A 22538-nucleotide genomic window follows, 5' to 3' on the forward strand; every position below is an offset into this window, starting at 1 on the left:
GGTCCCCCCCAACTGCCCCCCCTGGTGGCCTGGTCGCCCCACGCAGCCTGCTGTTCAGTCATTTGGTCATCCCTCAATAACCCCCCTGCCAGCCTTGTTGCACCACGCAGTCTGCTGTTTGGTCGTACCTCTGGTTGTTTCAGTCATGATGACCTCTGGCTTTTTATATATTAGGATTCTCATTCTAAAAGTGAGATGGCTTTCAGTGGTAGAGTAGTCACATATTCAGCTTGTGTACTAGTTTTAATAAGTGACATATATAAAGGGCCTTTGAGACAGCTTCTCTCATATAGTTGGCTCTCTTTTCTTTTTTCCTTTCATATGGGTATTTGGTTCTTACTCCTCTTGCTGGTTGTTTTCTCCTTTCCATGGAATAGAAAAAGAAAAGATGTCTTCAGTTTGGCAGAACTAAACTTGGCATGCTTCTAGCCTATGTCCTGTGACCCCAACCTTCCTCCTTTTTTTTTTAAATCCTCTCCCAAGGATATGTTTTTGTTGACTTTATTTATTTATTTATTTGAGAGAGAGAGACATTTATCCATTGCCTCCCATATTCTCCATGACTGGTGTGTGTGTGTGTGTGTGTGTGTGTGTTTGGGTGTATGAATCAAACCCACAACCTTTTTCAGTGTACGGGATGATGCTCCAACCAACTGAGTCACCTGGGCAGGGCCAAACCTTCCTTTTTAAAAAAAATATATTTTTATTGATTTTAGAGAGGAAGGGGGGGAGGAAGAGAGAGAGAGAGAGAGAGAGAGAGAGAGAGACAGAGAAACATCAATGGTGAGAGAATTATTGGTCGGCTGTCTCCTGCATGCCCCCTACTGGGGATCGAGCCTACAACCCGGGCATGTGCCCTTGACTGGAATAAAACCTGGGACCCTTCAGTCCACAGGCCCAGGCTCTATCCACTGAGCCAAACCAACTAGGGCCAAACCTTCCTTTTTGAGTGAGCATCCCCTAGCTCCACTCATTAGTCAGTGGCTTCTGAAAAGAACCTTGCCTTGTTATGTTTGTGTAAACTATCTATACTAATAAAAGAGTAATATGCTAATTAGACAGGATAGACTGGATGCCCTTCCGGACAAAGCCATGGTGGCGGGGGCCAAGGCAGAGGCGGTTAGGGGCAATCAGGCTTGCAGGGGAGAGCGCTTAGGGGTCTCAGGCAGGCAGAGGTAGGGGTGATCAGGCTGGCAGGGGAGAGCAGTTAGGGATGATCAGGCCAGCAGGGGAGCACTTAGGGGCATCAGGCAGGCAGGCAGGCAGAGGGGTTAGGGGTAATCAGGCAGGCAGGTGAATGGTTAGGAGCCAGTGGTCCCAGATTGCAAGAGGGATGCCCGCCTGCCTGTTTAGACAGGGATTGGGCCTAAACCGGCATTTGGACATCCCCCGAGTGGTCCCAGATTGGAGAGGGTGCAGTTCGGGCTGAGGAGACCCCCCCCCCCCCCCCCACATGAATTTCGTGCACCGGGCCTCTAGTATCTTAATAGTTGCTTATAAGACTGATTATGCTATCTCCATAATTTAATTCTCTTTGATAATGCTGGTTGTGGTAGATGGGCAGGAATTAATTGCATGGTTTTCCCTCCAAATCTATGGGTATTCAGAACAACTTATTTAAACTGATTAATTTAGACTTTTCTTCATTGACTATTTTATTGGGGTATTAAACAATAAGGAGATTTGCATCATGGTTGGAAAACAGCCTTCTAAGTGACTTGGAATTTGAGGTTTGTGTTTTGGGATCATAATTCATGTATACTTTTGATGATCCTCTTTTGTTCATTTTAGGGTTGCTTGGTTCATTCATATGAACATTGAATACCAAAATGTAATTGAATATATTTATGTTTTTGGTAGTATTAGAATATACTCTATCTTTAAGGAGGAGTTTGGAGAATTAGAGGTAGAGATAAGGGAATTAGTGATAAAGTTTTTACAAACAAATTGAATTTATTTTATGAGTAAGACTTCCGCAGTCTTTTATTTTAATGTGTATGTGGTAGATGGTAAGGCCTATTCTTAATCTACTGTAATTAATTTAAATAAAAAAGGAAGAATATTGCTATGAATGAGAGTCTGCAAAGGATAAATGAATAATCTGTGCAGATTAATGAAGTTCTAATCATTACTAACATCCCACTGATTATAGTGTTGTGTTGACATAAAATTAAAGAGTAAGCTTATTCCATAATAATTAAACAGTGTTAAACATACTATAGCCAATTGTATTTATTTTAAAAGACTCGAGGTCTGGTGCACGAAATTCGTGCATGGGGGCGGCAGGATCCCTCAGCCCGGTCTGCACCCTCTCGAAATCCGGGACCCCTTGGGGGATGTCTGACTGCCGTTTAGGCCCGGTCCTGTCTGATTGCCCCTAACCACTCGCTTGCCTGCCTGATCACCCCTAACAGCTTGCCTGCCTGCCTGATCGCCCCTAATCCCTTGCTTGCCTGCCTGTTCACCCCTAACCATTTGCCTGCCTGCCTGATTGCCCCTAACCGCCTCGGCCCCCGCTGCCATGGCTTCTTCAGGAAGGACATCCGGAAGGTTGTTCTGCTGTCTGGTCTAATTAGCATATTATGCTTTTATTATTATAGATAGTTGAATACAGTCCTCTTATACTTGAATATAATTCCCAGATATATAAAATGAAGCACTGATGTGTCTTTACATTTAGCATTTGATAAAGCCAATATTATATGTGTATCTTTAATATAAGTATGCTTAATGTACTAGCATACTTATATTTAAGGTATCTGGAAAAAATGATAAGGGGTAAGTTATAATTTATCCAATCATCTCTTTCTTTGCCTTTTAAAACTTGGTAGTATACTTTCAAGCATACTTTATGTCAGTGGTTCTTAACCTTCCTAATGCCGCAACCCTTTAATACAGTTCCTCATGTTGTGGTGACCCCCAATTTCATTGTTACAAATTGAACATAATTAAAGCATAGTGATTAATCACAAAAACAACATGTAATTATATATGTGTTTTCCGATGGTCTTAGGCGACCCCTGTGAAAGGGTGGTTCGACCCCCAAAGGGGTCGCGACCCCCAAATTGAGAACTGCTGCTTTATGTAGATTGTGATTAGCTTTTGCTTTTACACTTAGGTGATGGGTTTAAGACACTAAAGCATTAAAACTTTTTATGCATGTTGATATATCTGTACTTTCTATAGTAGGTATGTATATTGAAATGATAGTTTGTGTTTTTTCATCTACTTATTATAAATTGATATCCAGTAACTTTGGTTTGATGAAAATAAATTGTATAAAGTACACTAGAAACGAGAAACCTAGAATTCTGAATTAATATAATGAAAGCATTTTTATATTATAAGTAAACACCTTTGTTTTTATTTTAAGTGGAGAGTGCGCAAAGAAGCCATGATGGGACTTGCCCAGATTTATAAGAAATATGCTTTACAATCAGCAGCTGGAAAAGATGCTGCAAAACAGATTTCATGGATCAAAGACAAATTGTTACATATATATTATCAAAATAGTATTGATGATCGGTAAGTTAAGGGCACACTATATGTAAAATTTTTGGTGGTTATATAACTGTTGATCTGTTGTTTTAGGCAAAATTATTTTCTTTATCATTTTAAACTCCCTCCTCAGTTTTAAAGGTACTGAGTGACTAGTTTCCTTCCCTCCAAAGCCGTAAATGAAGCAGTAATATGCATAAAACTTTAGGAATAGATATAATTTTATGTTCATTTTTATATATTTCTTTAGATCAGAATAATTTTTAAAAATAACAACATGTGTAATTATAATTTATACTTAGTGGCCTGGTGCATAGATTTGTGCACATTAAAAGGAAATTAATTAGAAGAAAGATTCGTGCGGTAATCACATTACTGAAAAAAATTACATGTCATAATAGTTTATATATATAAAATATAGTATTATAAAATTAAAATACGCGTGCTATTGGCGCCGAGAGCTTTTTATGTATCCCACATGCGCGAGTCAGCATTTATTTTTAAATTGCCAACGTGTGTCATGTACTGGCTGGTTGGTTGGTCAGATGGTCGATGAATAAATCGTGATGTGGTTCACATTAAATCTCAGCAAAAAACGAAATTCACGATCGACAATGACAGATCAGAACACACGCATGTAATTGGCGCCAGCAAGAGCTTTATATGTATCACCCATGCGCGAGTCAACGTTTATTTTTAAATTGCCAGTGTGCATCATATGTACCAGCTGGTGGGTCGGAGACCATCTGTACGGTTGGTCATCTAGCCTTTTATAGATAAAGATTTTGTTTCTTAAGTAGTTGTATTATACGGATCACAATTATTTTTTTCAAATAAAATATAAATGAAAATAAATCCTTTGGTTTATAGATATTTAAAAAAAAATTCCTACTCAGATAAAAAACAGTTTATAAGTATATATAAAAACACATCTGAATATAATCTTTGTATTTTTCTGTTCCAGTGTAAGTACAGATTTTTGTGTGTATCCAAACTGAATAGTTAGTAGAATCTGCATATCTTAGGCTAACATTATATAAAAAATCCCATAGTACTATTTTATAAATTGAAGTTTATAGACTTGGAGTGCACAGCCATTAGTGTATGAGGATTTACATTATGATTTGATAGCACTTTTTGTACTTTTAACCAGGTCTTTTTTCATCATAATCACTAGAAAATTCAAAGAATCTTTTTAAAAATTTCTTTATAAGTAAGTGATGTTTAGAAGGACCTGGTGTAGTATTTTCTAATCCTTTATTATTTAGATAGGAAAATTAAGTTCTTGATATATAACTTGCGTGGGCTCATGCAAAAGTAGTTATCTTAGTTGCTAGTATATCCAGCTAAAATCTTTTTTGGCCCCTATTGGTATCTTTTTTTAAATTATAGTTTACATTCAACATTATTTTGTATTCGTTTCAGGTGTGCAGCATAGTGGTTAGACAGTCATATACTTTACAGAGTAGTGCTCTGCTATTTCAGATACCCACCTGGCATCACCCTAGTCATTACATATTTTTGATTGATTCCTATTTTTACATGAATAATTTTTTTTTTTTGGAACTTTCATCTCAACTTAGAAAGGAGAAATTTCTTTTATATGTGTTCCTTATGTGTTTTGAAATTTTATATACAAATTTAATACATTTTAAAAAATCAAGACAATGCCTTCTCTTATGTTCTTTCGTAGGTTGCTTGTTGAACGGATCTTTGCTCAGTACATGGTTCCCCATAATTTGGAAACTACAGAACGGATGAAGTGCTTATATTACTTGTATGCCACATTGGATTTAAATGCTGTGAAGTATGTTTCAGATGTCAAATCATTCTTTCCATCTTTTATAATATACTGGATTTTTGGGGGTGGGGGGGGAATAACAATGGTATTTTTAAATGTTAACAATTTCTGTAATATAAACCTAAACATTGTTTAAATGCTCAGAAATAAAACACGCAGCTATTTTTCTCAGTACTACTATTGACATAAGATTAACAAGGATTTTTGTAAGTAATTAAAAAATAGAGCTGGTTGTCATGGACTCTTTTAGGATTTGATTTTTCTCTGTTCAATTTTTCATATTATTATCTTGAGAAATATTGATGTACCTTCTTTTTGGTTCTTTTGTGTGTGGTTTTTTTTTTTTTTTTTCTTAAGGCATTAGAAAGGTCCATACTATGAAAATACTACATTCTTTTTTTCACCTGATGCTGATCTGCATTATGGTATAGAACAGTAGAGTACATATTTTTGTGCTGCATAACCTCAACATAGTGTTATAGTTTGGCATGAGGGCAAGCACAAACAAATTTTTATAACCACATTTTATTCAAAAAAATATTTTTGGGTGTCTTTGTAGGGAATTGGCATTTTGGACATTGAAGATATATTGCTAATTGAATCATACTGAAGGTTAGGAAATTGAGTCGAGGTTTTAGAAAATGTAGTTCCTTAGCATTCTCTAACAATGCAGTTACAACTCTTGCGGTGTAAATCTTCAGAAATTAGAAGTCTGAGGAATTGTATATTATTTTCATTCCTACTGATATTTAATGGGACTTTTGACTTCACTTTCCCCATGGAAATTATTGTATGTGCCATTTATATTTTTCATAGAAATGCTGAGAAAAAGGTGGTGGAGAGAAGAAGTGTACATTTCTTGATACCTGCTATATTTTAGGCACAGGAATGTGTATTATCTAGGACTGCTTTTGGGTTACAATGGCAGAATTGAATAGTTTCAACAGAGATTGTTTGGCCTACAAAGCTTAAAAAATATCTGACCTTTTATAGAAAAAGCTTGCTAACCCCTAATATAAGTGATAATTTTCTTATTTTATACTAGAGGCCCAGTGCACGGATTTGTGCACCAGTGGGGTCCCTTGGTCTGGCCTGTGGGGATCAGGCCAGAATCAGCTCTCTGACATCCCCCGAGGGGTCCCGGATTGCGAGAGAGCGCAGGCCAGGCCGAAGGACCCCACCGGTGCACAATCGGGGCCGGGGAGGGACCGCGGGAGGGCTCCAGGGTGTGTCCAGCCTGTCTCACCTAGTCCTGTCTCACCCATTCCCTGGCCAGACCCCAGCAGCAAGCTAACCTACCGGTCAGAGCATCTGTCCCCTGGTGGTCAGTGCGCGTCATAGCGGCCTGGTGAACGGTCAGAGGGACAATTAGCATATTAGGCTTTTATATACATAGACCAGAGGCCTGGTGCACGAAATTCATGCACGGGGGTGGGGGTTGGGGGGGTTCCTAAGTCTGTCCTGCGCCCTCTCACAATCTGAGACCCCTTGGGTAGGGTCCCTAGGCCTGGCCGGCTATCAGGGCCTATAAGGGCTTTCCTTCTCCCGGCTGCTGGCAGCTGGCCCCGCCCCCGCTGCTGTCACTGCTTTCCATCTGTGCAGTGCTACCCCCCATCCCCTACCACTGGTCACCTCCTGCGGGCGACAGGCATGGATTGCAATCACTTGACTGGCCTGGGCCTCCCTCTGCGGGGTGATCAATCGCAGGGCCCTCAGATCGATTGCCCCACAGAGGGAGGCCCCACCCACCCACCGCAGTGCCACTGGTCAGGTAGCCTGGGCCTCCCTCTTTGAGGCGATTGATCATGGGGTTCCGTGATCAATCACCATGCACAGTGAGGCCCTGCCCACCCTACAGGGGCTCCGTGATCGATCGCCGGTCAGAGGGTGACCTGGGCCTCCCTCTGTGAGGTGATCACGGGGTAATTGTGGGGCCCCCTGACCCCTGACCAATCACATCACACCTGTCTTGGCTGGCCTGGCACCAGTGCGTGTCATAGCGTGGTCATCCGGAAGGTCACCTGGACGGTCGTTCTGCTGTTCGGTTGATTTGCATATTATGCTTTTATTATTATAGATAAGATGAACTGAATCCCACAGGTGTCAGTTTACTTCACAATGTCACAAGTAGTAAGAGACTAAGTCAGGATTTGAACTCAGTTCTACCTGGTTCCACAACTCATTATTTTTCCACTGAATATATTAAAATATGTTACTACTATATATAATTACTTTTAAAACCAAATTTTCATCTAACATTTCTGGAATGCATTTTTTTTCTCCATGGTAAAATTGATGGCCTCTTAGAATTGATGAGATATATATATTCCAATTTGAGATAACCTACTTGAAATCACAGTCATCTAGATTTCTTGATTCAGCTCAACACAGTCATCTAGATTTCTTGATTCAGCTCAACTGTCATTCAGGAGTAAAAACAAAATAAAGACACTTAGAATTAAAAAATGAGAGTTCACCATTCATAGACCCTACTTGAAAAAAATTAGTAAAGAATAATAATTTCTTTTGGTAAAAAAAGGAAATAAATCCAGAAGGAAGGAATAGAATGCAAGACCCAACAAAATTTTCAAGCACTTTCACTTTTGCAGACCTAAATAATCAATGCCTATAAAAACAGTAATAATAACAGTTTTCTTTACAAGAGGTGAGGGTGTGAATTAAAAAGTAGGTTAGCATCTAGGCTGGTATTTAGTCGGTACACACCACTGCAACAGTATGTGAGCTTTTGAGAGTCCCTAGATCAGTGATGGTGAACCTTTTGAGCTCGGCGTTTCAGCATTTTGAAAAGCCCTAACTTAACTCTGGTGCCGTGTCACATATAGAAATTTTTTGATATTTGCAACCATAGTAAAACAAAGACTTATATTTTTGATATTTATTTTATATATTTAGATGCCATTTAACAAAGAAAAATCAACCAAAAAAATGAGTTCACGTGTCACCTCTGACACGCGTGTCATAGGTTCGCCATCACTGCCCTAGATCCACCCCTAGGTCTGGGCACAGCAGGAAGGCCTCCTTGTTTTACTGCCAGCTGTTGTGATTGCTTGGTGCTGTGCCTCTGAAAAAATTTGAATACTAGGTGGACCCTATCAGATGATAGATAACATGTAAGATGGCAGGTAAAGTGTTTCTCAGGTTCTGTTTTCATAAGAGTGAGGACAGACATGTTGATTAATTAGACCATAAATCAAGTGTGAGTATTAAAAATTTGAGTCATTCATAAAAGCATAGAATAAGAATATATAGTTTCAAATACAAAAAAGAATCAATGAAAATTTAACACCAGATCTGGAAAAGAAAAATAGTTGTAAATAGAAAACACAAAATACAAACAGTAATTATCAACCTAAATATGTCATATATCAATCATTACTTTAATGACAAGTATATTTAGTTGATTTAAAAAGTAAAATGCTAATTACAGAAGATACACTGGAAAATAATGCCATGGAAAAGTTCACAGTAAATTGCAATCTGTGGACCAATTTATTCTATAAAAATGGTGAGTGAATGGAGATTTATCTGTTTCAAATTAAAATACTTAAACTATGTATATATCATCTTTAAATTATTTTTTAATTTAAACAACTTTTGGGGAATTAACTGATGCTTATCAAGATTTTGTTAAATATTTAACTTAACATTTATCTGTGATTGTTTTCTCCAAAAGTGTTTACATTTATTATTATGAAATACTTAATGCACACAAAGAAGTCACATATGAGACTCAAATCATAGTAATAAAATAAAAATATCTGTGAATCTCTTCTCCCTTTTATTCTCCTGTCTTCCAAAGGAAAGCCTATTCTTATATCTCTAATTTTTTTTATTCATTTTTTATTTTCAATTACAGTTGACATACATCATTATATTACCAGTAGTTTCAGGTGTCCACCCCAGTGACCAGACATTACATAGCTTAAATGATCACCCCAATCTTATTTCCTTTTAAAAAATAATCTTCTCATATGTTTGTATTCCTCAATAATATATTATTTATTTTTGCTTGTTTTTGAACTTTATGAAAATGGAATTATTGTGGATATAGTCTTCTGTGGTCTTCCCACCCCCACTCTATTATGTTCCTAAGATTCATGCATGATAAATGGGATGGGCAAAAGCAGGTTTACAGTTATAATACAAATAAATAATATAATAATTAAGAAATAATAATATAAACTTTTGAGTACTAACAGCTATAAACCTACTTTTGCCTACTCTGTATATAGCTTGTGGTTCATTCATTTTCACTGTAGTATCTAATTACATTATGTCACTATACCACAATTTTATTCTGTTATCTTGACATTGGATATATGAGTCAATGGAAAGAATGGACATTTGTGTTGTTTCCATTTTTTTACTAATACAAATAGTGCTACCATGAACTTTTTTCAATTTAGTATGTACATTCAAGGGTTTCTAAGTTTATGGTTATTAATGATTCTCAAATTTGGCTACATATTGGAATCACTTAGAGAGGCTTAAAAATAATATTGACACCTGAATCTCACCTTCAGATATTCTCATTTAATTTGTCTGGAGTGTAATCTGGGCATTGAGGTATGCAGAAAAGTGTTTCTGACTATTCTAATGGGCAACCAGGGTTTGGAATCACTAGTATTTAGCAAAGAGTGGAATTGCTGAACATGTACATCTTCAGTTTTATGAAGCCCTAGTGAGGGAACTAGTTGTTTGCTTGAAATGTCCAATATGATTATACTAATTTATACTTCCACTAGTGGTTTGTAAGTTTCTACATCTTCCTAAACAATATTAGGCATCTAATTTAATGCAGATGTTTTGGGTATCAAATTCTGTCATTTTTTCATTTTCCTGAATACTTAATGATAGGGCTATTTTCATTAATGTTTCCTGTTTCACCACAGTCCTCACAATTCCATATTATAACACCTGTCATGTTTCATTCATTTACATTACCATTCTAGCCCAGAGGTCATTTGAATTCGTTACCTCTAATTTGAAAGGGCCTAAGAATACCTGCATGGCAGGCAGGTTCCTGGTGAGAATTGGTAAGGATTTATTCTTATTTGTCAAAAGAGGCATATATTTTATTATATAGCTACTAGAGGCCCAATGCGCGAAATTCGTGCAAGAGTAGGCCTTCCTTCCCCCAGCTGCCGTCACCGGCTTCCATCTGGCACCCGGGACCTGGGCTTCCCTTGCAGCCCCAGCTTTGTCCGGAAGGATGTCCAGTCTAATTAGCATATTATGCTTTCATTATTATAGATAGATTTTCTTTGGGGGAGGACAAAAAATTCATACATTTTAGACTTTTTGATGTGTACCAGCTTTGGGGTAAGCCCCTAAGTTAACTAAATATCTTGATTATGGAAAAAGAGAATAGAGGCAGGCTTGAGTACTCTGTTCAGGATGTGTATGTCCACCTTCCCCAGATTTCCCGGAACAACTGTTAGGGACAAGAGTAAGCATTAGTATCAGGTGTCTTGGATGTGTTCTTCATTGGGCAGGCTCTTATCCAGGCAGTTTTTTTTACTGTTGAATCTGATGGGCCAACTTAGAGCAGAAGGTTGGAGAAAGGTTTTCTTCACCATTTGGACAGGTTTCTGACTGCAGCCCAAGGTACCTGCCTTTTTCTTTGAGGTGGCACAAACTATGTTGGTGCAAACAAGGAGAAGCCCTATTGAGGGAACTAGTTGTCTGCTTGAAATGTCAGGTAGCACACGTGAGAATAAACAGGCTCTAAGCAGGTTGTTTACATTATAGAACTGGAATTCAGGTTAATATTCAATAAATAGTAGGGGGTGTGCAAGGAGGCAGTCAGTCAATGATCCTCTCTCATCATTGATGTTTCTATCACTCCCTCTCTCTTCCTCTCTGAAATGAATAAAAATACATTTAAAAAAATATATGTTTGTCTCCCTATTATAGCAGTATTGCTTCTAGGGTATAGTTTTTTTGTTTTTAAGAGGACTCTATAGAAAGACAAAGACACAGGATAATTGTCTTTGCTGCTTAATTATAACTTAAAATTTTTGAGAGTATGGGCTCCCTAAATATGTTGTAATAGAAAATTTGAGTCAGTTATGATCGCTTTTTTATTTAAGCCATAGCAATAATCCTATATAATAAAAGGATAATATGCAAATGGACTGAATGGCAGAATGACCCGTTGCTATGATGCACTCTGACTACCCGGGGGCAGACGCTCAATGCAGGAGCTGCCCCCTGGTGGTCAGTGCACCAAAAGCCAGGCTCCCTGCTGTCGAATGCAGTGGTGGTGGCAGGAGCTTCTTCTGCCTCCTTGGTAGCGCTAAGCCGTCAGTCGTGCATCCCCTTAGGGCTCCCGGACTGTGAGAGGGTGCAGGCCAGGCTGAGGGACTCCCCCCCGCCCCCCGAGTGCACAGATTTCATGCACCAGACCTCTAGTAGTTTATAATGAGCTTTAGAATTGCATGAGATTTCATCTTTAAATTAATCAATAACTATAATAGGCAATGTAATTTCTGTTTTAATGCATGTTTCAAAATGCAGGTCTTTCAGAAGTTGTAAGTAATAAGGTGTATAGGAAGAGATAGAATTTACTGACTTTGAAGCTCAAAAGTATTTTACAGATGACTATTATTTCTTTGAAAATTAATATTTTAATTACATAATTCAAATTTAACTTGTTAATTGAAAATGCTCCAATACAGAGTTTTGCCATTTTGAAGTCACTACTATGAAGGAATTTAAGTATCCAAATTTAAACTAATTTATTTAAAAACTCCAAAAGGTGTTTTTTTAAAATATATTTTTATTCATTTCAGAGAGGAAGGGAGAGGGAGAGATAGAAACATCTCTGTATATAAAAGCCTAAGTGACCGTTATGACCGGTTGACCGAACGACCAGTTGACCAGTCACTATGATGCCCACTGACCACCAGGGGGCAGATGCTCAATGCAGGAGCTGCCCCCTAGTGGTCAGTGTGCTCCCACAGCCAACCTCCCACTGCCAGCCGGCCCCGATCGGCCCCTATCGGGACTGAGGGAGATGGCCCAGATCGCTGGCCAGGCTGAAGGACCCCACCTGTGCACGAATTTGTGTACCAGGCCTCTAGTCAATGATAAGAGAGAATCATTGATCTGCTGCCTCCTGCATGCACCATACTGGGGATCGAATCCACAACCTGGGCATGTACCCTTTCCAGGAATCAAAACGTGACCTGGTTCATAGGTCAATGCTCAACCACTGAGCCACGCTGGCTGGGCCAAAGGTATTTTTAAAACATACTGTTAAGGAGGAGAATGAAAATATGAAACAATTTATAATTGTTTTATTTATTTAAAAAAGTTTTGTATGTTTCTGTATTACTGTTTTATGGCAGTGCTTCATATGTGGAATAATGGAGGTTAATAGAAGTGCAGATAATTGAAAACAGTGAAGAGTATTATTTGGAAATGGAAATTTAAGTATATGTAATCCATAATATATTACTTCATGTATGCCATATAAAATACTGTATACATATATAATGCAATAAATATATTTCTGTTGTAGAAAAAAGTATTCCCATTCTCTTAGAGCAGTGGTTCTCAACCTTCTGGCCCTTTAAATACAGTTCCTCATGTTGTGAGCCAACCACAAAATTATTTTCGTTGCTACTTCATAACTGTAATGTTGCTACTGTTATGAATCATAATGTAAATATCTGATATGCAGGATGGTCTTAGGCGACCCCTGTGAAAGGGTCGTTCGACCGCCAAAGGGGTTGCAACCCACAGGTTGAGAACCGCTGTCTTAGCGAATGTGTCTTTATTTCTTTTGGGCCTGCCTGCCTCCACAAAACCTTACTTCATCAAATATTCCTTTATTTCTCAAATTTATAATCTCTGTAGCTAATTTCTACACCCTAGCCTACAAATATATTTTAGTTAATGATTGATTTTTATACAAAAGAAAAAACAACCACCACTAATCTCTTTCTTTTGATGCAGCTATCTTCTTAAATGTTATTATCTGTTCTATTTGATGCTTCGCTTTTTCTCCATACATCATCAATTGCTTAGTCCTGTTAATTTTACCTTATCTCTATCACCTCCTTTTGGGTTTTGAACTTGAAAAAAAAATTTAATATAGTTAGAATGTTCTGGAAGGATTTTCTCCCTTTGTTACTTAAACTTATGTGTCTGTCTTTTTCAGAGCATTGAATGAAATGTGGAAATGTCAAAATCTGCTCAGACATCAAGTAAAGGATTTGCTTGACTTAATTAAGCAACCCAAAGTAAGTTAAATTTAATGAAAACTTTTCCTTTGATATTAAGTTTTGTCTTTACCATTACTGCTATATGTTAAACAGCTATTTCTGAGTGGAACAGTTCTGACTCTAGAAGCTATGGTTTCTAACTTAGGACACTGAAATTTTGAAGAAACTTACTGTATGGGAAAAGTGAAATTTATTATATCTGTAAAAGGTGATACCCAACAGGAAAAAGAATGTGCTTCTGAGGACTCAGAATTAAGGGTTTTAGATTTTGGGGGTTTTTTTCCTCTTTTTTTTTTGTGGGTTTTTATTTTTTTTTTTTGTAGTTTTAAATTTGAAAAACACACACACCAAAAGAGTAACTGTGCATCATTGAAAGCACAGGTACAGAGTAAAATTATATACTTTTATCTTGCCACACTAAAATTCTCCCATTGTGTTTGTATAGCCTTGTGATTTTAGAAAGTTTTAATATGTAGAATTAAGTATATTGATATTTTTATTTAAAATTAATATTATGGTAACATTAATGTTCTTCTTCATGATTATAATGTAATAGGGGTATTCATCCAGTTGATATATCGCATTTTATTTTTTGGACATTTAGAATGATTTTAGGATGGTCCTTTTTTTTTTTGGTGTGTTTTTTCCTAGAATGGTGTATGTAAGCCTTATAAAAAGTATAAATCATATGAAAAACAGTGTGCCTGGTCATTTTAAATTGCATCTTGGAAACACAATATAGTGTTATTTTTCATTTATTTTTTAGTCCATAGTTTAGAAATCCTCCCATCCTTCATAATGTATGCCTCATGTTCATAGTACAGAGGTCAATAGAGCAGAGTTGCTTTCTGTTTTCCTAGGTGTAAATTTGTCCATTTGCTATAAAAATTAATGAGCTTGCGCTATTTAAGTGGTTTATAGTAATCCTCTCCTATAAATGAGGAATTACTTAATATTTGCTTATATCAAGAATTATTGTACACATTATAAAGTTAGAAAAAAATACAAAACTTTTCAACTTGTGGGTGTTTATATTTCTTTCTATTTTACTGGGAAGACTCTTAGATACTTAATGATCGATATATATTTTTTGCCTTCTTCATTATTTAGCCCGTTAAGATAGTTTTTTTTTCTTACTTAGCTCAGCATTGGAGTCCTTCTGGTTCATTAACTAAATTATTTTGCTCAGTGTCATTCAAAGTGACTTGGTAATTTCCAGGATTATATCTTTGTTGATAACGTTTCTTTTTCATGTGGATCAATTTCTTGAAAGCCCAGCACACCATTTCTTTTCTCCCAAATTAAACAGAAATCTTATTCAAATATTTTAAATTCCAAATATTTGGGAGTTAACTCTCTTACAATCTATTATATTTGTTTCTCAGTTCCTCTCAGCAGGCGCCTTCTTAATAGGGAAAGTGTTTGTTTACTTGATTTGTTTTCTTCACCCCAATGTTTTTTGAGCTCCGTATTTTAGAGTTGAGTTGTTCAGTGACATTTAAAAAAAATAACACCTGATGCAACAAATAAGTAGCATTCTTTGAAACTTGTTTTATGCATTTGACTTTACAGAGTGTATTATTACATGCAGTACAGTTGGTGAACATGTTCATGCCTGGAATAATACTACGCTGATGTAGCAAATAGCTAGCACTCTTGGGAAAATTGTTCATTTTTTTTTTAAATATATATTTTATTGATTTTTTACAGAGAGGAAGGGAGAGAGATAGAGAGTTAGAAACATCGATGAGAGAGAAATATTGAGAGAGAAACATTGATCAGCTGCCTCCTGCACACCTCCTACTGGGGATGTGCCCGCAACCAAGGTACGTGCCCTTGACCGGAATCGAACCTGGGACCTTTCGGTCCGCAGGCCGATGCTCTATCCACTGAGCCAAACCGGTTATGGCAGGAAAAATTGTTTATTTTAATGGCATCTTTTTAAATTGGCTTTATTCAGAATCTTCCCTATAAGCTTCATGACGATGCTTTATAATCCTCAGGCTTAAACATTTTAGAAATACCTTAAGTCAATCAGAATTGTAAACTTAACTTTTTTTCTTTTTTCTTTTTTTTTTTTTTTGTAGATCAGGGTAAAACCTTGAACACCAGCATTTCAGATTATTTTGTTTTTTTCCTTAACTTACTTGCCCTGATCCTTTAGTAATAAAGAAAAACAATATCTTCCTGTCCCAAAGATGGTGCAGCAGTCTGTTTTTTCTTTTTTTGGTTTGGAGGATGATATAACAGGGTGAGGGAAGAGGTGATGATGTAGAATGAGTTCACTGCCACTTTTCATTGAGTTTGTCTGGAGTTTGAACATCTATCCTATATAATAAAAGCCTAATATGCTAAGTGTCTGGTCATTCAGTCAGCTGTTTAACCAATCAAAGCGTAATATGCTAATGATATGCTGAGGTTGCTCAAATGCTCGCTATGACATGCACTGACCACCAGGGGGCAGACAGTCAATCAGTCGACCAGTCACTATGATATTCAGTGACCACCATGGGGCAGATGCTCCAACAGGTAGGTTAGCTTGCTGCTGGGGTCTGGCCGATCGGGACTGAGCGAGATGGGCCAGACATGCCCCGGAGCCCTCCCGCGGTCCTCCCCAGCTGGCCAACCTCCTACGTCCCTCCCCTGCCCCAATCGTGCACCAGTGGGGTCCCTCAGCCTGGCCTGCACTCTCTCACAATCCGGGCTGAGGGACTCCCACCCCCCAGTGCACAAATTTTGTGCACCAGGCCTCTAGTATATATATAAAAGCCTAAGCGACTGTTAAGACTGAATGACCGGTCGCTATTACGTGCACTGACCACGAGGGGGCAGGCACTCAATGCAGGAGCTGCCCCCTGGTGGTCAGTGCGCTCCCACAGCAAACCTCCCCCAGCTGCCAACCTCCCACGGTCCCTCCCCCTGGCCCTGGTCTGGGACGGGGAACTGGGGGTGGGGGAGATGCAGCCCCTTTCCCAGGGGGGCCAAGGGCCAGCTCTCTCTTTGGGGCTGGTGGCCAACCTCCCGTGCCCCGTCCCTCCTTCCAGCTGGCAGGTCTCAATTGGCCTGCCACCCACCCACCGCAGTGGTGGCCTGGTGGTGAGGGAAGGAGGAGGGGGAAGGTGGGGAACTGCACGGTGGCAGCGTTGGCATCTGGTGTCCGTTCCTTCCGTGCCTGGCCCAGTGACCATCACCTCCTCTCCCGACCCTACCGAGGCCTTTGAGCACCAATCGGCCCAGCCCTGATCTCCAGCCAGGCCTAGGGACCCCACCCATGCATGAATTTCATGCACCGGGCCTCTAGTAGGTAAAGAAGGAGCATTTAGTGGTGGTAAGGCTGGAGCATTTGTAGGTTATGCTTATCTAATGTTCTGAAGAATATAATGAAGATTATTATTAGGAAATTTTAATTTTGCATTTTTTTCTGTGATTTTCAGACAGATGCCAGTGTCAAGGCCATATTTTCAAAAGTGATGGTCATTACAAGTAAGTTACTTCAAATATTATATGTAAAATTTAAGTTTTAGTTGAAACATTTCTGGTAATTTCAAGTTTTTCATAGAGTTCCATTTTAGGATATAATAATATAGGAAAAAACTAAACAGTTTTTGATTGATTTTTTTTGACAGCTCAGCTTTCCCTTTTTTTTTCAGACTTTTTATTTACTTTGCATACCGCATGGAAATGTTTTGTTTGTTGATACAAGCAAGAGCTCCATAAAGGACTTACATACATTTATTTTTGAGAATTAGTTCAATTTATTACATTAAAAGTGAATCTGTGCTTTGGTATTGCTTGCTTTAATGTGAATCTATCTGAAGCTAATTTCATTTTGAGCCAAATTTATAATGAAGGATATACCTAATAATTGCAAAAGGGTTTCTTTGAAAACAATTGTTAATTAGCCTTTTTGCTTTCAGTGATTTCAAAGAAAACGTTACTTAATTGCATTGAACAGTAAAGACAAAAGGATTATGTAGCATATCCTCTTGGTTCAGTGCAGGGAGAGATAGTAGCAGTTATTGCAGGGCATTGGCTTTTTCTTCCAGACCACTGTGGATCACAGAGGGACAGGGAAAATAAACACCTAGAGGAATGCTTCTGCTGAGCTTCCACAGAATAATAATGAAGAGAGGTTAGATGGATTTCTGAGATGTTAACAAATATTTCAAGATGTGTATGGAAGTAATATTAAGACACTGAAGAACTAATTCATGGGTTTTAGACTAAGTGATAAGAGTTTTTGCATAAGTAGGGCTTTAAGCCTAAAGTATATTTGAGTCTTAGACAGTTAACATAAATTCATTTTCAGTCCTTTTGGATAACTTATAGCAAGTGAATTGTACTATTGCTTTTTTATAACTATCTCCTTAGCAGTTTGGGTGTCGACACTACCCCTAAAGTATATCATTTCCTATATTCTTTCTCTCTTCCTCCCTCTATCTCTATCCATTTCTTCAAACAATTTTAGTATTTCCATAATTCTGTTCTGAGGAATGCTAGTATCCTGCAGGAGTTAATTGTATTGTTAGAAAAGAGGAATCTATGGTCAAGTACATTTGTGGAATACTGAATTAAAGGTTTTTTGTTGCTTTCGTTCCCCCCCACCCCTCCATTTCTATCTATTTCCCTTCCTCCTTTCCTCTCCTGCCTCCCCATTCCCATCTGTCATTCTATTTTGTTTGTTAAAATGGTAGGCCTTCCTGTAACCTTTAATATGATGCCTATCCATTGTGGAGGACCTGTAAAGGGACATTTTCTAAAATCATTTAAAAACAACAAAGTATGTATTTTGAGTTATAGAACCCTGAAAAAGGTTATCAGTGAATTATTTAGGGGGAAAATTTCTTCTTACTACAGTCAGTGATCTAGCCAAGAACTAAAATGGAATTTCAGAGTTGTATATGAACTTGAAGACTACAATTACTATACTTACATTTTAAGATTCAGTTGAATTTCTACAACTTTTATTAAAGACCATAGTTCTGTATTATAATTTCTGTTATAAGTATCTTATCTGGTTCTCTGTAGCAGTTGTAAGTAGCCAAAAAAAAAAAGAATCTAGGATCAATATTTTATTAGCTATCATAAGTGTTTTTGATACATGGGAACATTAGGAGAATAGTATAATAATTATTATTGATTCTACAAAGACTCATTCTTTCTTGTACAATAATGGCATGTCAGGTAGTAACACCTGCAATGTATTGCTTATCATGTGTTGGTGTCAGATAGCAGGAGTGTGCATATGCATTATCTGGATGGTTTAATAATAAACAATGGAGTACAAGGAAATCATTTCTTAAAAGTAAAACTTACTGATCTCTTGCTGTGAATTAAAAAGAACAATGTATGCAGGAAGCTCAAGGGGATAATGGAATTACTGTTCAGGTTGGCATTTAATGCCCTTAAATATTACAAGGAATTATTTAGAAACTAGTGGCCCAGTGCACGGACTCATGCACATTGAAAGGAAAATAATTAGAAGAAATATTTCAATTTTGCTATTTGCCCTTTCTCTGTAATGGACGCTGGTCGCCGTCCGTGGGGAGATGGGTGGGGTGATTGGGTCCTGGCTCACACCCGCCTTGACCTGGTGCCGCCCGCTCCCCTGCTCCACCATTCCATCACGGTCCTGCTCGGTTCTGCTCTCATCAGGGCCCATCAGGGCTGGCAGGGCCTCTGCTGCCAGTGCTGCCTTCCTGACACCCACCATGTTTTGCACCGCCCCTGGTGGTCGACACACATCATAGCAAGCGGTCAAACTCCCGGTTGAGGGGACAGTTTGCATATTAGGCTCTTCTACACTAATAAAAGAGAAACATGGTAATTGGCGTACGACCGCTACCCTTCCCATTGGCTAATCAGCATATCCTTATGCAAATTAACTGTCAGCCAAGATGGCAGCCGGCAGCCAGGCAGCTGGAAGCAAGCAGGGAGGCTCACTTGCTCCAGTGACTGCAGACGCCAACGTTCCCCGCCTAACTTGCCGGCCTCTGAGTTGCAACTCTAAGCAACTATGTACTATGTTGCAAATAAGAAGCTAAACAAAACCCTAGAAACCAGCTTTCAGCCTGCCGGGATCTCAGAGCTGAAGTTATACATTGTTTCGATTATAGAACGGCAAACAAACCAGATACGAAGCCTCAGAGCTAGAGCCAGAGCTAAAGCTGGCCCAGAATAAAATAAAAAAAGAGAAAAAAAAGGAGCAGTTGGGAGCTTCAGTCAACAACCGCCAGCCTGAAAGCAGCCCTCAGCCCCTCACCCAGACTGGCCAGGCACCCCAGTGGGGACCCCCACCCTGAAGGGGGTGTGACCAGCTGCAAACAGCCATCATCCCCTCATCCAGGCTGGCCAGGCACCCCAGTGGGGACCCCCACCCTGAAGGGTGTGTGACCAGCTGCAAACAGCCATCATCCCCTCATCCAGGCTGGCCAGGCACCCCAGTGGGGACCCCCACCCTGAAGGGTGTGTGACCAGCTGCAAACAGCCATCATCCCCTCATCCAGGCTGGCCAGGCACCCCAGTGGGGACCCCCACCCTGAAGGGGGTGTGACCAGCGGCAAACAGCAATCATCCCCTCATCCAGGCTGGCCAGGCACCCCAGTGGGGACCCCCACCCTGAAGGGGGTGTGACCAGCTGCAAACAGCCATCATCCCCTCATCCAGGCTGGCCAGGCACCCCAGTGGGGACCCCCACCCTGAAGGGGGTGTGACCAGCTGCAAACAGCCATCATCCCCTCATCCAGGCTGGCCAGGCACCCCAGTGGGGACCCCCACCCTGAAGGGGGTGTGACCAGCTGCAAACAGCCATCATCCCCTCATCCAGGCTGGCCAGGCACCCCAGTGGGGACCCCCACCCTGAAGGGTGTGTGACCAGCTGCAAACAGCCATCATCCCCTCATCCAGGCTGGCCAGGCACCCCAGTGGGGACCCCCACCCTGAAGGGTGTGTGACCAGCTGCAAACAGCCATCATCCCCTCATCCAGGCTGGCCAGGCACCCCAGTGGGGACCCCCACCCTGAAGGGTGTGTGACCAGCTGCAAACAGCCATCATCCCCTCATCCAGGCTGGCCAGGCACCCCAGTGGGGACCCCCACCCTGAAGGGTGTGTGACCAGCTGCAAACAGCCATCATCCCCTCATCCAGGCTGGCCAGGCACCCCAGTGGGGACCCCCACCCTGAAGGGTGTGTGACCAGCTGCAAACAGCCATCATCCCCTCATCCAGGCTGGCCAGGCACCCCAGTGGGGACCCCCACCCTGAAGGGTGTGTGACCAGCTGCAAACAGCCATCATCCCCTCATCCAGGCTGGCCAGGCACCCCAGTGGGGACCCCCACCCTGAAGGGTGTGTGACCAGCTGCAAACAGCCATCATCCCCTCATCCAGGCTGGCCAGGCACCCCAGTGGGGACCCCCACCCTGAAGGGTGTGTGACCAGCTGCAAACAGCCATCATCCCCTCATCCAGGCTGGCCAGGCACCCCAGTGGGGACCCCCACCCTGAAGGGGGTGTGACCAGCTGCAAACAGCCATCATCCCCTCATCCAGGCTGGCCAGGCACCCCAGTGGGGACCCCCACCCTGAAGGGGGTGTGACCAGCTGCAAACAGCCATCATCCCCTCATCCAGGCTGGCCAGGCACCCCAGTGGGGACCCCCACCCTGAAGGGGGTGTGACCAGCTGCAAACAGCCATCATCCCCTCATCCAGGCTGGCCAGGCACCCCAGTGGGGACCCCCACCCTGAAGGGGGTGTGACCAGCTGCAAACAGCCATCATCCCCTCATCCAGGCTGGCCAGGCACCCCAGTGGGGACCCCCACCCTGAAGGGGGTGTGACCAGCTGCAAACAGCCATCATCCCCTCATCCAGGCTGGCCAGGCACCCCAGTGGGGACCCCCACCCTGAAGGGGGTGTGACCAGCTGCAAACAGCCATCATCCCCTCATCCAGGCTGGCCAGGCACCCCAGTGGGGACCCCCACCCTGAAGGGGGTGTGACCAGCTGCAAACAGCCATCATCCCCTCATCCAGGCTGGCCAGGCACCCCAGTGGGGACCCCCACCCTGAAGGGGGTGTGACCAGCTGCAAACAGCCATCATCCCCTCATCCAGGCTGGCCAGGCACCCCAGTGGGGACCCCCACCCTGAAGGGGGTGTGACCAGCTGCAAACAGCCATCATCCCCTCATCCAGGCTGGCCAGGCACCCCAGTGGGGACCCCCACCCTGAAGGGGGTGTGACCAGCTGCAAACAGCCATCATCCCCTCATCCAGGCTGGCCAGGCACCCCAGTGGGGACCCCCACCCTGAAGGGGGTGTGACCAGCTGCAAACAGCCATCATCCCCTCATCCAGGCTGGCCAGGCACCCCAGTGGGGACCCCCACCCTGAAGGGGGTGTGACCAGCTGCAAACAGCCATCATCCCCTCATCCAGGCTGGCCAGGCACCCCAGTGGGGACCCCCACCCTGAAGGGGGTGTGACCAGCTGCAAACAGCCATCATCCCCTCATCCAGGCTGGCCAGGCACCCCAGTGGGGACCCCCACCCTGAAGGGGGTGTGACCAGGCCCCTCCTTTTATTGATGTCCACCTTCTGTTGACAGACATCTACCCTGGGAGAGAAATGAGATGAAACTATCTTTCCTGTCATTATAAAAAGCATTTGAATTCCTAAAGTGTGATAAGGCCACCCAGCCATCCACAGTCAAGGCACACATTTTCACGGAGGATGTTCCCACTCTTGAATAAATTAAAACAATTTTTTTCTTTTAATTTAAAGTTTCTTCTATAACTGGTTTCTTGTTACTTAAAAGCTAGTTTTTTTTGAAACTGCTTCCAGAGCTTTTCAAGCTGTATATGTCCTTGGAATGAATTTACAAATAAGAATTGAGCCCGGCGGGTGTGACTCAGTGGTTTAGCATCGACCTATGAACCAGGAAGTCACAGTTTGATTCCTGGTCAGGCCACATGCCCAGGTTTTGGCCTGATCCCCAGTA

General features: G+C 41.2%; 1 protein-coding gene across 13 annotated transcripts in view; it reads left to right on the forward strand.

The window, feature by feature from the left end:
- Positions 1 to 22538, forward strand: part of PDS5B (PDS5 cohesin associated factor B) — a 247429-nt gene that overhangs the window by 121965 nt on the left and 102926 nt on the right. For all 13 annotated transcript variants that reach the window (XM_014530742.1, XM_014530741.1, XM_014530748.1 and 10 more), the window contains 4 exons: positions 3374 to 3525; positions 5192 to 5305; positions 13488 to 13569; positions 16986 to 17034. In XM_014530742.1, the coding sequence (XP_014386228.1) occupies positions 3374 to 3525; positions 5192 to 5305; positions 13488 to 13569; positions 16986 to 17034 (397 nt within the window). The remainder of the gene's footprint in view (positions 1 to 3373; positions 3526 to 5191; positions 5306 to 13487; positions 13570 to 16985; positions 17035 to 22538) is intronic.

This window comes from Myotis brandtii, unplaced genomic scaffold, assembly GCF_000412655.1.
Source record: "Myotis brandtii unplaced genomic scaffold, ASM41265v1 scaffold77, whole genome shotgun sequence".
NCBI lineage: Eukaryota > Metazoa > Chordata > Mammalia > Chiroptera > Vespertilionidae > Myotis > Myotis brandtii.